The sequence below is a fragment of the Aulonocara sp. 'chitande type north' Nkhata Bay genome, unplaced genomic scaffold (assembly GCF_057382095.1).
Source record: "Aulonocara sp. 'chitande type north' Nkhata Bay isolate Kocher_YH1m ecotype deep benthic unplaced genomic scaffold, A_spYH_male_GT1.1 unmapped_scaffold_23, whole genome shotgun sequence".
Lineage (NCBI taxonomy): Eukaryota > Metazoa > Chordata > Actinopteri > Cichliformes > Cichlidae > Aulonocara > Aulonocara sp. 'chitande type north' Nkhata Bay.
This window is the reverse complement of record NW_028234355.1, coordinates 1,168,276-1,183,693: the sequence shown is the minus strand read 5'-3', so window position 1 is coordinate 1,183,693 and position 15,418 is coordinate 1,168,276. Positions and strand designations below refer to the sequence as shown.

The following is a 15,418-nucleotide window of genomic DNA, read 5'->3' as shown; positions in this document are numbered from 1 at the left end:
TTAAATTTCCAGCACAAACATCTGCATGATTTACAGAGAGTAGTCCAAAAAAGAGAAAATATGCAGTTCCCTTAAAATGACATTGAGTTCTCTGTACTCGGGTCTCCAGAGTTACCAGCTCTCAACCCAACAGAGCATCTTTGGAATGTAGTGGACCATGAGATTTGCATCATATTTATTAGTAAAATGTTAAAAGATTAGCATTAACAGCATATCTTACCTGCCGTCGTAAAATACTTTAAGCTTTCATGATCATATTCAGATCATGCTGCTGTTCATTTGTTTGTTTATTCACAGTGTGTGATGATCACTGGCAGTCACATCTAAAAATCAGACCCCAGACAGCTGTAAGGTTATCAACATCATCCAGTGAACAAATGACTATCAGTGAATGTTTCTGTGGCAACATAAAACGCAAGCTAAATTCTCAATAGGTGACCGTTTTCATCCTTCTTGAGCTTTCTTATCATCACATTAGTCACTATTTTCTTGTGTCCTTTTGTTGAACACGAAGGTCTGGATGATCAGCAGTTCTGTGACCATGAGAGGAGCTCCAGTCTCAACCAGGAGGACCCAGAGCCTCTACAGACTAAAGAGGAACAGGAGGAAATCTCCACCAATCAGGGAGGAGAGCAGCTTGCACTGAAGCAGGAGGATGAAGGGATTAATGTCTGGACCGGAGAACAGCTGGATTTGTTGTGGAAACCTGGATCACGGCTGACCAGATTTGGTATGTAAAAGTGTAATAAGCAGATTTCATAATATAGAAATGAATATGACTTATAACAAAATGTCACAAAGACACATGGCGTGCATTACCGCCTGGGATACTGCCTCACTGGAGACATGTTTTCTGTTTCAGATTTAAGTCATGTTAGCCCAGAACTGTACGCAGAATGTAGAAAAATGTTGAGACAATGAAAACTGTGGATTATTGGCCACAAGGACCAAGTTGGAGTAGTGAGCTGTACGCCTCATAAATGATGACTTTCTGCATGTAAACAGAATTCTTCTCTGTTCGCTGCATGAGAGAGAATATTTAAATATCGCTCACATATCTGAGAGACCTGCTCACAGTGTGACTTTTTTCTTGTGTGTTCTGTCCATCAAGATCTCCCACAGCAACATGATTGTAAGGAAAATGAGGATCTGGATGACCCGCAGGTCTGTAGCCAGGAAAGGAACTCCAGTCTGGACCAGCAGAACACAGATCCTCCACAGACTAAAGAGGAACAGGAGGAAATCTCCACCAATCAGGAAGGAGAGCAGCTTGCACTGAAGCAGGAAACCAAAGGCATCATCATCTGGACCGGGCAGGAGCTGGGCATCATGTGGAACCCTGAAGTAAAGTTGCACAGAATAGGTATGCAAAACTTTAATAGATAGATTCAGTTTTGTATTAAGAAATCTAACTCATGTTGGGTCCTAATCAGACCTCCAATATACGTTATAGAGGCACATGAAGAATTTAAAGACCGACTGCAATAAGGAAACTGACGTAATATTCTAAGAGCCAAAATGTCTAGCCCTCCCAGTGTCGCCCCTGTCAGGACTGTCTTATGTTGAAAATAATTGAGTACAAGAGAGAGGAAGACACCCTACAATGAGTTGAAACGTCAGCTTGTTATTTATTCCTCCATATTCATATTTGTCATTCATATGGTCACTTTGTTTGTCCCTCCAAATTGCAGTCGTCACTCCTTCGCCTGTGCTGCGCCCCTGCACCTGCAGGCACACTTACAGTGAATATCAAATTTAATAACAGGAAATTAACTAGGCATGTACTTTTCTTTCTTTTTTTGGCCACATTTTTCAAGTGACCTATATTTGACAACAGCATATAAAAAAATAAAACAAAAAAAAGAACTTTAAATTATGTTTTTGGTGTGCCATCTCAATGTTTTCAGTGGCCCCCATATGGCCACCCATATGAAAAAATTCTGGAGCCGCCCCTGTACATTATGACTGAGTACATCCACTAAACCTTTTGTGGATAACATAACAATCCCCATGAGGACTGAACGATCAATTTAAAAATAAAATATATCGATTTGAAACTAAGCTTTTAGCAAACCACACAACACTATGATAGGTGTGTCCTTGTGCCATGTGTTTCTGGGTCTTTCTTCTTCTTTCCCTTTGGATTCCAGCACAAGGCCTGTGTAGTGATGTTATTGGTGGACTTCCTGATTGTGTGGCCAATCCAGCACCACTTTCTCTCAGAACTGTATTGCTATTGGTTTCTGGTTTGTACTTGTCCACAGTTTGTAATCCTCTCTGGCCACTGGATACGGAGGATTTGTTTTAAGCAGCTGCTGATGAATGTCTGCAACATACAAAGCGCTGTCTTTGCTTCATGTTTACGAGCTATAGAGAAGTATAGGTGTGACCCTGATTTTAAAAATGCTCAGCTTCAGAATCAGAATCAGAATACTTTATTCATCCCGAGGGAAATTAGGGTTACAGCAGGCAGCACGCTAATGGCGCATGCGCACTTACAAAGGAACCTTCTGACCAACTTTACACAAACATCACATTGGGCAGACATGGACATTATGGACAATGCTGGGCATCCTCTGCACACGGCCATTAACAACCAGAAGAGTCTGTTCAGTGACAGGTTGCTTCTCCCAAAGACAAGAACTAACAGACTTAAAAACTCCTTTGTCCCACACGCCATCAGACTGTTTAACTCCTCCCTGGAGGGGAGAGGGAGGGGAAACAGGAGGACAAAGGAGGGGGGAACAACTAAGCTGTAGTGCCTCTTCACCTCACTGTGCAATACCTTTTGTGCAATACTTTTGTAAATAGTCAACGGTGCAATAGACTCAATACTTGAAATGTGCAATTCACTTGTATTTTTATTTTTATTCCTATTTATTCTATTTATCCCCTTCGTATATTTTATTTATATTGTCTCTGTATTTATATATATGTGTGTGTGTGTGTGTGTATATATATATATATATATATATATATATATATATAATATTCTGTAACTCTGTAACTTCTGTCGGTGCTGTGCTTTTTTGGAAATCGAATTTCCCAGAGGAACCCACCCGAGGGATTAATAAAGTTCTATCTAATCTAATCTAACATGTCAGAAAGGTAGGCTGATAGGAAAAAACAACGAAAATACACTACATGAGGTAAGAGGAGGAGAAAAAAAACTCCACTCAGACTGAGCTCCTAGTGGGAGAACAGTTTGATAACAGAAAAAATACCTCAGCACAAAAGCACATGACTATCAATACACCATAGAAACACAAGACAAGCAACAGGGGCGGGTAAAGGGTAAGAGAGAGCCGGTGTAGACAGCGCATCCGGTCCTGCAGCATCTGTGCTGGTCCAGTTGACTGCTATCTTCCCCGGTAGGGCACAAGCATCGAAGGCGTTGGAAAGGGAGAGGGGATGAGTGAGTGCTTATCAGTGTAAGTGTGTGTGTCTGCGTGTCCATAGTTTAGCTGAGACAGTGTCCTTCGGCCTATCAGGCTAAGTAAACAGTCCTCCAGCCAATCCAGGTGTCCTTGCATGGGATGGGAAGAATAGCCGTAACACAGCTTGGTGAAATTTCTGACCTCTTGAGTTTCAAACATTTTTTAAAATGATGTTGTTTATTTTTTCTTACTTTTTTTTACACTAAATTTACTAACCCAAGGTGTTATTCACCCCTACTGAGATTTTCAAAGGTCGTCAGCTCAATTCTCCTGCTTTTGTTGTGCAAACCACCCATTATCTTTGAGGCCTGGCACGTTTACTCAGAGTAGCTCAGATCCAAGGCAGGCCAAACCTCTGTGTTACAACCTTCAGAAATGCCTGCCGTATCTATACAAAATATCCCACACATTGACTGACCTGCAAATGTGTAAGACACATTCACAATATATGGAAACACAAGTCTGTTTTATTTATAAAAAATTGTGTGAAAACAGAATGAAAAGTTGCTAATACAATGACATGAGTGACATGTGTGATCTCCCCAGCGTTGCATGTTCTCTCCTTTGCCTGTTCATGTAAAAATAGCAAAACATAAAAAATTAATTCTGTCCCTCAGTTCCAGGTTGGTTCATCTCTTCATCTTTCTGCCTTTTGTCTTAGGTTACTCTCCCACACAGTCTGTCTGTCTGTGTCATAGTCTGTTTGCAGCATTCAGCAATGCAGTTCCTTGACTCTCACCACAGATCTTCCATTGTGACTGTGTATGTGAGGGAGTGGCATTGCATTACTTCAGCACAGTGCTGTGCATAAAAGCAGACAGCCCAGGCTGGAGAATCATTTCTTCTTCGCATTTCTGACAAGGCACATCAGGATGGCCTCTGTATCACTGCCTCACAGGAAGAACATCTGCGCGCAACAGGCGCGCATCCATTTCCTTGCTTCAGGAAATGGATGAAGCAGACTCTGATGGAGGAGAGGTTTCATTTGTCCAGCAGGCCACTGATACCTCCTCAGAAGAATCTAAAAAGGAGACGGAACAAGAACCCAACATGCCTCCATGGAAGAGGCACCGTGGTACTGGGAAGCCCAGTCTGAGCCACACGGCAAAAGACGGCACTGTGTGGGTAGAGGAGGACATTGGAATGCCCAGTGCAGTAGCAAATCGCTCGTGCTTCACTCGTGCTGGACCCACAGAGTCTGCTAAGGTCTGTCATTGCCATAGTACGTAGGGCTGCTCAATTAATCGAATTTTAATCACGATTACGATCTGGGCCTTCAACGATCATTAAAAATGACTGAGCCGATTATTAGCCCCTCCCTAATTTATCCGCGACACCTTAAAGGCCGGTCCGTGAAAATATTGTCGGGCATAAACTGGTCCGTGGCGCAAAAAAGGTTGGAGACCGCTGATTAAGAGGACCCGAGGGAAGCTCGGAAAGCTAAGCAGAAGTTATTTGGAGAGTGACTGCCGTTGGTTGAAAAGAGAGTTTAAAAAAAACAAACTTCAGTGGTGTTGCACACTATTTTATATTATTTTTTTAAAGTCATTGTTAACCCTTTAAAGCCGGTCAGAGCAGCACGCTCCGTTTTGCGTAACTATTTTTAAATCCCTGTAGAACCTGAACCGTGTAAGCTAGCGCAATAATTTGTTTTGCATATGAAACCGGAGGAGTTGTACTTACATCTGATGCCATCAGCTTGTCCTCGGTCACGGTTTCGTTCCACATATAGCTTTGCAAAAATTGCATAAAAAGCGCTTGCAGGAACAAAAACATAATATTCCAGAAACACGCTTTGCCGTTCCTATCAGCTGTTCGTAACACTTCCCACAGTGAAATGATGCACATGCTGTTTTCTTTGCAAATTTGCATCATAGGATTGTTTTTTGTTTTTCCTGCAGTATATAAAAATTGCTGTATCTCCAAAATAAAACTATGAAGACACTCAAAATAAATTTCCTGTGGTGGGAAACTATTTTTTGCAACTTTATTGTATTTAAAGTTTTGAGGGATAAGCCCCTTAAATTTCTCCAAGTAGAAATATACAGTGGGGCAAAAAAGTATTTAGTCAGCCACCGACTGTGCAAGTTCCCCCACTTAAAATGATGACAGAGGTCAGTAATTTGCACCAGAGGTACACTTCAACTGTGAGAGACAGAATGTGAAAAAAAAATCCATGAATTCACATGGTAGGATTTGTAAAGAATTTCTTCGTAAATTAGGGTGGAAAATAAGTATTTGGTCACCTCAAACAAGGAAAATCTCTGGCTCTCACAGACCTGTAACGTCTTCTGTAAGAAGCTTTTCCGTCCCCCACTCGTTACCTGTATGAATGGCACCTGTTTGAACTCATCATCTGTATAAAAGACACCTGTCCACAGCCTCAAACAGTCAGACTCCAAACTCCGCCATGGCCAAGACCAAAGAGCTTTCGAAGGACACCAGGAAAAGTATTGTAGACTTGCACCAGACTGGGAAGAGTGAATCTACAATAGGCAAGCAGCTTGGTGTGAAAAAATCAACTGTGGGAGCAATCATCAGAAAATGGAAGACATACAAGACCACTGATAATCTCCCTCGATCTGGGGCTCCACGCAAGATCTCATCCCGTGGGGTCAAAATGATCATGAGAACGGTGAGCAAAGATCCCAGAACCACACGGGGGGACCTGGTGAATGACCTGCAGAGAGCTGGGACCAAAGTAACAAAGGTCACCATCAGTAACACACTACAACGGCAGGGAATCAAATCCCGCAGTGCCAGACGTGTTCCGCTGCTGAAGCCAGTGCATGTCCAGGCCCGTCTGAAGTTTGCCAGAGAGCACATGGATGATACAGCAGAGGATTGGGAGAATGTCATGTGGTCAGATGAAACCAAAGTAGAACTTTTTGGTATAAACTCAATTCGTCGTGTTTGGAGGAAGAAGAATACTGAGTTGCATCCCAAGAACACCATACCTACTGTGAAGCATGGGGGTGGAAACATCATGCTATGGGGCTGTTTTTCTGCCAAGGGGACAGGACGACTGATCCGTGTTAAGGACAGAATGAATGGGGCCATGTATCGTGAGATTTTGAGCCAAAACCTCCTTCCATCAGTGAGAACTTTGAAGATGAAACGAGGCTGGGTCTTCCAACATGACAATGATCCAAAACACACCGCCCGGGCAACAAAGGAGTGGCTCCGTAAGAAGCATTTGAAAGTCCTGGAGTGGCCTAGCCAGTCTCCAGACCTCAACCCCATAGAAAATCTGTGGCGGAAGTTGAAAGTCCGTGTTGCTCGGCGACAGCCCCAAAACATCACTGCTCTCGAGAAGATCTGCATGGAGGAATGGGCCAAAATACCAGCTACTGTGTGTGCAAACCTGGTAGAGACCTATAGTAAACGTTTGACCTCTGTTAATGCCAACAAAGGTTATGTTACAAAGTATTGAGTTGTATTTTTGTTATTGACCAAATACTTATTTTCCACCCTGATTTACCAATAAATTCTTTACAAATCCTACCATGTGGATTCATGGATTTTTTTTTCACATTCTGTCTCTCACAGTTGAAGTGTACCTCTGGTGCAAATTACTGACCTCTGTCATCATTTTAGGTGGGGGAACTTGCACGATTGGTGGCTGACTAAATACTTTTTTGCCCCACTGTATTTGTGTGGGCTGAGATTTTACTTTCAAAGAAAACACAGTAATGATCAGATAAGCCCACATCAGACACAGTAATGTTTGAAATGCTCAGGCTCTTGGAGATCAGTAGGTCAAGAGTGTGTCCTCTATTATGTGTGGCCTCTGTTACATGCTGAGTCAGCCCAAAGTTGCCCAGAGTGTTACTCAGGTCTTTAGTCCCTTTGTCCTGAGGGTTGTCCACATGGATGTTAAAATCCCCAACAATAATTACACAGTCGAAATCAACACAGATCACAGACAGCAGTTCACTGAGGTCATTAAAAAAGTCTGTGCAGTATTTGGGAGGCCTGTAAACATTAAGAAACACAACTTTGGACGGGGCCTTCAGCTGTAAAGCCACATATTCAAAAGACTGAAAACTTCCAGGAGATAGCTGCTTACATTGAAATGATTCATTAAATAAGACAGCAACCCCTCCTCCTCTCCTGCTCACCCTGGCCTCACTGATAAAACTGTAGTTAGGAGGGGTCGTCTCGATGAGAACAGCTCCACTAAGCGAGTCATGGACTAAAGTAAAACAGTATGTTGGATGTGCCATGCAATGCTCAATTACATGGGTGGGAACTAGTGTGTTAGCGCAGTTAGCTCGTTAACGTGTTGGCCGTCTAGCCCCATGCACGGGGCGATCGGTGGTAGCTCGTTAACGGAGATTTGCCGTGTTGTGGCGTTAAGGTCATTTCAACGAGATTAACCTGAAAGCACTAGTGGGAACACAACGACTATGACTGCACATTTACGCCGACATCATCCTAGTGCAAAGACAAAAACAACAAGCATGCTACTAACTATAGCCGAGTCATTTAGACAGCTGTTAGCACATGATTCTCCTTATGGGGACCTGATATGTTTAATATGCTGCTGAGAATATAGCCCAGAAGAAGCGGATAGTATAGCTTTTATTTTGGAAAGAGACATTTCTCTGTAATAAACTCTCTTTTCCAAAGATGAGTGATTCCTCAATCAGATACAGGGCTCGCAAAATCGCTAGCCCGACATCCTGGGGCTAGCAATTTTTTCAGTCGGGCTACCAAAATCTATCTCTGCCCTGCCCGTCGGGCTATTGTAGGAAGGAAAAATATATGTCAATGCTTTTGCATTCTTTCAGAAATGTAGCTGGGTAATTATGTCATTGGCATCGGTGAGCCACTGTCAATATGTGACATATTGAAATCCCGTTTGAATTTGCGCTTGTTTTTTTGCTTTCACTTTGCAATTTTACAGGTCACCAGAGAACTTCAATCTATACATCTAAAAACCACAGACCAGGCGAGAAATTTGGGTGTAGTGATGGATGCAGACCTAAACTTAGAAAAACACATTAAGACAATAACAAAATCAGCTTACTATCACCTCAAGAATATTTCAAGGATAAAAGATCTGATGTCTCAACAGGACCTGGAAAAACTAGTCCATGCATTCATCTTTAGTAGGCTTGATTACTGTAACAGCATCTTTACAGGTCTACCTAAAAAATCAGTCAGACAACTACAGCTCATTCAGAACTCTGCTGCTCGAGTCCTCACTAAGACCAAAAAAGTGGACCACATCAGTCCAGCTCTGAGGTCTTTACACTGGCTGCCTGTCCGTCAGAGGATAGACTTTAAAGTTCTGATGCTGGCCTATAAAGCTCTGAATGGTTTAGGACCAAAATACATCAGTGACCTCCTAACCCAGTATGAACCTTCCAGATCCCTCAGGTCATCTGGATCCGGTCTTTTATCAGTTCTCAGAGTCAGAACCAGACACGGAGAAGCTGCATTCAGCTTTTATGCTCCTTATATCTGGAACAAACTCCCAGAAAGCCTCAGATCAGCTGAAACACTCAGTTTATTTAAATCCAGGTTGAAGACTCACCTGTTCTCAGCTGCATTTGAATAAAGCACCAAATCCACACTTTTAAGCTTAAATTTCAAAACTTACACTAACTACTGATCTTATCTATTTCTGATTTTATCTGTCTTGATTTTATATACTGTTTTGTTTGTTTGTTAATTAGTTAAGCTTAAATTTCAAAACTTACATTAACTACTGATTTTATCTACTGTTCTGATTTTATCTGTTTTGATTTTATATACTGTTTTGTTTGTTTGTTTGTTTGTTAAGTGGGATTAGAGCTCTGGGTAGCTCCCCAGCTGGGTCTAGACTGGGTCTAGAGAGTATTTTAAATTCGGGGAATTTAAAACAGAAAGTAGCTCGTCCACATAAGGACTGGTAGCTCCCCTTACGATAAGGGTTCAGATCGCGCGAACAGGTGTGGGATTAGAGCTCTGGGTAGCTCCCCAACTGGGTCTAGACTGGGTCTAGAGAGTACTTTAAATTCAGGGAATTTAAAATAGAAAGTAGCTCGTCCACAGAAGGACTGGTAGCTCCCCTTACGATAAGGGTTCAGATCGCGCGAACAGGTGTGAAATGTGTGTGTTTAGTTAGTTTGTTTGTTTGCTTGTTTTAATCAATTTTAAATCATGCTTTTTATTTGTTTTTGTTTCTAATGTCTCTGTAAAGCACTTTGAATCACCTTGTTGTTGAATTGTGCTATACAAATAAATTTGCCTTGCCTTGCCTTGCCTTGCCTTGCTTACCTTCAGGGTCATACGTCACATGAAAACCAAAATAATTCCAAACGCCAGATCTGAATGAGGGTGGGGGAGGTTCATGTTGCAAGGAGAGCTTAACTTCTGTCTTGCTAGCTTGCCCTGCGCTCTTCATTCTGACTATGCTGTCTGTGTTGAGCGCTCAGTGGATCTGCGTTCGACTACTCCGCCTAGGCTGCACTGTCGAGCGCAGATCCACTGAGCGCTCCACACAGACAGCATAGTCAGAAGGAAGAGCACAGGGCAAGCTAGCGAGACAGAAGTTAAGCTCTCCTTGCAACAGGCAAATTGACCCTCATTCAGATCTGGCGTTTGGAATTATTTTGGTTTTCATGTGACGTATGACCCTGAAGGTAAGCGAGTCATGGACTAAAGTAAAACAGTATGTTGGATGTGCCACGCAATGCTCAATTACATGGGTGTGAACTAGTGTGTTAGCGCAGTTAGCTCGTTAACGTGTTGGCCGTCTAGCCCCATGCACGGAGCGATCGGCGGTAGCTCGTTAACGGAGATTTGCCGTGTTGTGGCGTTAAGGTCATTTGAACGAGATTAACCTGAAAGCACTAGTGGGAACACAACGAATATGACTGCACATTTACACCGACATCATCCTAGTGCAAAGACAAAAACAACAAGCATGCTACTAACTTTAGCCGAGTCATTTAGACAGCTGTTAGCACATGATTCTCCTTATGCTGCTGAGAATATAGCCCAGAAGAAGCGGATAGTATAGCTTTTATTTTGGAAAGAGACATTTCTCTGTAATAAACTCTCTTTTCCAAAGATGAGTGATTCCTCACCAATTCCTCTGACATCGTCTTATTAATCGTTAGCTTACTATGCAAACATGACAAGTGAAATCTCCCGCAGCTTAAACATGTGAGAGGTTGATCGCGCAGAGAATCGCTGAGCTTATGTGAGTGCGCGTGTAAAAGCATTTCAGTTCTGCTGAGCCAAATAAGACAGGTCAGGGTGAAGAAGTGACAGCCAAATAAAAGCTTACCACAAAACGGAGAAGTTATGACAAATCAGACTATAAGGCAAAAAGAAAGTGCAGCTTTATGGTTTCATGGACAAAATAATTTCTGTGGCTGCAATATGACGAGCTATATAACCAGGGCTGCACATAAGTGGTCCACAGGTGCGCATTCGCTGTCAAAATAAAAAACGCGCACAAGGGTTAGGGTTAAATTTAAAAACTGTACTTTTGAGTTAAAATATATATTTATAATTTTAATAAATGACAAATTAAAAAGGCATGAACATTTTTTTTGTATCGAAAAAATATCGAACCGTGACACCAAAGTATCGAACCGAACCGAACCGTGAATTTTGTGTATCGTTGCACCCCTAATATATATATATTGGGGGTGCTAGTAGGTGTTAGGTTCAGGGAATTTACGCAAATTTGCACGGGGTTAGTAAATCTAGTGGTAGGGACTTGCACCAAGAAAAAAGTCAGTATTTCTAGTGTTAACCATAATGTAAACCAACAAGAGGCCACCAGACAGGAAAACATACAAAGAGACTTTAAGAGAATGCTAACTGCCCCAACAGTACTGACCTAAGCCTAATCTTAAAAGTAGAGAGGGTATCTGTCTTCCGAATCCAAATTGGCAGCTGTTTTCACAGAAGAGGGACCTGAAAGGTGAAGGTTCTACCTGCCATTCTCCCCAACTTTCAGGTAATGAATGGTTAATCTAAAAAATAAACAAAAAAATACTGCAGTGAGTGTCCTGTAAAGTTTTTAACTAATTTTAAATAAACTTTTAAATGTTTTGTGCACTTTGATTAAAAATTTTCAGGGATACGACTTTGTTTTGTTTGATTATATATCGTCTTTATTTTCTCATCGTAGATGGTCTGTTTATATTATTTGTAGAGTTTGTAAATGAGCAGCCAAAATGGTTTTCACTGAGTCAGCAAAACTGTTTCTCCCCACAACATGATTTTCATTGGTATATCTAAGCAACATGCTTACCATGTGGAGATTTGCTAATGGTTAAGGCAAAAAATGTATGCTTTTTGATCTGTCCCTTCAGATTTTCCACAACATGACTGTAAGGATGTGGAGGGGCTCACAAATCAGCAGGTCTGTAACCAGGAGAAGAACTCCAGTTTAGGCCAGGAGGATCCTTCACAGATTAAAGGGGAACAGGAGGAACTCAGTACCACTGAAGAGGAAAAACCGCTTGTACTAATGCAGGAGACTGCAAATTTTCCATCTCGTGAAAAAAGTGACCACAGTGAATCAGAACCATGCTGTGACCAGTGCCTTTCTCACAACTCTTCTGACACAGATGAGGATGAAAGCAAGGATGGTAACTCACACAGAAATAAGTCGGAGCAAATCGTATCAGGCTTGTCAGTTCAAAATTCCAAGACAGCTAAGTTATGTAGAACCTGTGGGAAAAGATTTATTTGGAAGTCAGACTTAACTAAACACATGCGAATTCACACAGGCGAGAAGCCACATTGCTGTAGTAGTTGTGGGAAAAGATTTACTAGGAAGAGTCACTTGAATATGCACATGCAAATTCACACAGGTGATAAGCCACATTGCTGTAGCACCTGTGGGAAAAGATTTACTAGGAAGAGTCACTTGAAGAGACACATGCAAATTCACACAGGTGATAAGCCACATTGCTGTAGTAGTTGTGGGAAAAGATTTCATGTAAAATCAAATTTGAAAACACACATGCGAATTCACACAGGCGAGAAGCCACATTGCTGTAGTAGTTGTGGGAAAAGATTTACTGTGAAGGGTCATTTGAATATGCACATGCGAATTCACACAGGCGAGAAGCCACATTGCTGTAGTAGTTGTGGGAAAAGATTTCATGTAAAATCTAATTTGAATATGCACATGCGAATTCACACAGGCGAGAAGCCACATTGCTGTAGCACCTGTGGGAAAAGATTTACTAGGAAGAGTCACTTGAATATACACATGCGAATTCACACAGGTGAGAAGCCACATTGCTGTAGCACCTGTGGGAAAAGATTTACTAGGAAGAGTCACTTGAATATGCACATGCGAATTCACACAGGTGAGAAGCCACATTCTGTATTACTTTAGTACAGTTGAAAATGCATTTCGGAAACCATCCTACATGCTAAGTTTCATTCTTAGAAAATGGTGATGGCAGATCACATAAACAGTGTTTGGATCATTTAAAAATGAGCATTCGGAAAAAAAACCTTCTGTTACGTTTCGGTGTGTCAGTGTTTTGTTTTTGCGTGACTGTTATGTATTTCCTGCTTTACTTTGAAAGTCTGTGTTATTTTAGTGTGTTCAGTTTACGTTTTCCCTGTCTCGTCAGTTCTAATTTGCCCCAGCTGTGTTTCCCTCCTGTGGTCCATTCCCTGATTGCTCCTTCTATGTATTTAAGCCTTGTGTTTCAGTATGTCATGGTCGCGATCTCCCCCGTGTTGTAAATAGTTTGGTGTTTTGTTGTGAATAAATAGTCTGTTGTAAATACTTTCGTTTTGAGACACTTTCGTTTTGGGATTTTGGTGGAGGGCCTTCGTGGTTTTATTTTCCTTATTTTTATTTTCCTGCGTTGCACCCCGGTTGCCTAGGCCGGGGTGTAACATATGGGGGCTCGTCCGGGATCGCTGAGGGGTCCGAGGACCGCTTCAGCCGTCTGTCTTCGCTGGAGGGTCCCGGGATTGCTGGAGGGTCCGAAGGAGGGACAGCTTCGGCCTTCTGTCTTCGCTGGAGGGTCCGAGGACCGCTTCAGCCTCCGTCTGCCTTCGCTGGAGGATCCGAGGGACCGCTCCAGCCTTCTGCAGCTGGTGGGCTGCGTGTCCGTGTGTGCAGCTGGTGGGCTGCTCATCCGCCTTCGCTGGAGCGTCCGAGGGACCGCTCCAGCCTTCATCCGCCTTCGCTGGAGGGTCCGAGGGACCGCTCCCGCCTTCGTCGTCTGCTGGAGGGTCAGTGGGACCGCTCCAGCCTTCATCAGCTTCGTCTGCCTTCATCCGCCTTCGCTGGGGGGGAGGGTCCGTGGGACCGCCCCAGCCTTTGTCGTCGCTGGAGGGTCCGTGGGACCGCCCCAGCCTTTGTCGTCGCTGGAGGGTCCGTGGGACCGCTCCAGCCTTCTGCAGCTGGTGGGCTGCGTGTCCGTGTGTGCAGCTGGTGGGCTGCGTGTCCGTGTGTGCAGCTGGTGGGCTGCTCGTCTGCCTTCGCTGGAGGGTCCGTGGGACCGCTCCAGCCTTCATCCGCCTTCGCTGGAGGGTCCGTGGGACCGCCCCAGCCTTCGTCGTCTGCTGGAGGGTCCGTGGGACCGCTCCAGCCTCCATCAGCCTCGTCTGCCTTCACTTCAGCCTTCGTTTGTTTGATCAAACATTTCACTTGGGGTTACATGTTTGATTTTTGGGTAGGGGGAAATGTTACGTTTCGGTGTGTCAGTGTTTTGTTTTTGCGTGACTGTTATGTATTTCCTGCTTTACTTTGAAAGTCTGTGTTATTTTAGTGTGTTCAGTTTACGTTTTCCCTGTCTCGTCAGTTCTAATTTGCCCCAGCTGTGTTTCCCTCCTGTGGTCCATTCCCTGATTGCTCCTTCTATGTATTTAAGCCTTGTGTTTCAGTATGTCATGGTCGCGATCTCCCCCGTGTTGTAAATAGTTTGGTGTTTTGTTGTGAATAAATAGTCTGTTGTAAATACTTTCGTTTTGAGACACTTTCGTTTTGGGATTTTGGTGGAGGGCCTTCGTGGTTTTATTTTCCTTATTTTTATTTCCTGCGTTGCACCCCGGTTGCCTAGGCCTTGGTGTTGTGCCTCCCACCGGAGGATGGTGGCGGTATTTTCCCTTTTTTCTCTCCTAGGAGGTGGACACCTGGGCGTGGCTGCTAAGTATCCGGGTGGAGTCTTTACCTATCCTCGGACTGGATAATTGATGGACCACCTCCAGTACTTAACGTCCGGATGACAGACACCTGGCAGTGTTTTTTGGGGAACCCCGTTGACTCGATCACGGAGTTGTGTGTGTGGTTATTGTAGTGCAGGCTGGAGTATTCACGTGTACCTCTAGCCTTGCCATGTAAATAATTGTAAATAGGTTAACAAGTGGCGGTCACTTTTTTTTTGTATCTTTGCTGTATAACTTTCACTGTCGCAGCCTAGTAGGCGTGAGAAGCCGTTTTCTTTTGTTGAACAAGTTTTCTCCTGTTTTTCGTTAGATAGTTAGGTAAGTGACTTGTCTTTTGTTTTGGCTTCTTTTTATTTTGGTGTAGGGAAGACTAGGGATTGTTTTATAGGGAGTTTTGTTTATTGTTTTGGCATTGCTCACTGCTGATGAAAATAAATGGCTGCTTAAATACTTAAAAAAGGTGTCGTTGTTGGGGTTTGTGCGTGGGTGGGAAGTGAGTGGGGCAAACTATTTGTTACGTTTATTTACTTGCCGGGACCAGAACGTAACTGAGCTTCTGAAAAGGTTTTCAGAAGCTCAGTTTCTTTTTTCACACATGGACAAGAAAAAGTGTTTGTCTCGCAACATGAAATGTTTGCACCTTTATCACATTTTCTGACATCATTTTTTATTGTTTATGGGCTTTGTCTTTACTGAAGTTTCTTCATTTTCTTTGGCATGGCCTCAACAGTGCTTGAGATATTTTTGGGTCTTGACATAAAAGAACTATTTCTCAGAATCACACTTGGAAATATCAGTTTAAAAAAACTACCCGTGTACATGCGGTAGCC

At 43.0% G+C, this 15,418-nt stretch overlaps 1 protein-coding gene across 1 annotated transcript in view; it reads left to right on the top strand.

The window, feature by feature from the left end:
* The window catches only part of LOC147300619 (uncharacterized), a 28,776-nt gene extending 13,729 nt beyond the window's left edge, over positions 1-15,047 (top strand). Inside the window, exons 6-7 of the mRNA XM_086285058.1 lie at positions 1,112-1,363; positions 11,759-15,047. Coding sequence (XP_086141184.1) covers positions 1,112-1,363; positions 11,759-12,795 — 1,289 coding nt within the window. The 3' untranslated portion in view covers positions 12,796-15,047. The remainder of the gene's footprint in view (positions 1-1,111; positions 1,364-11,758) is intronic.
* Positions 15,048-15,418: the final 371 nt, after the last annotated feature.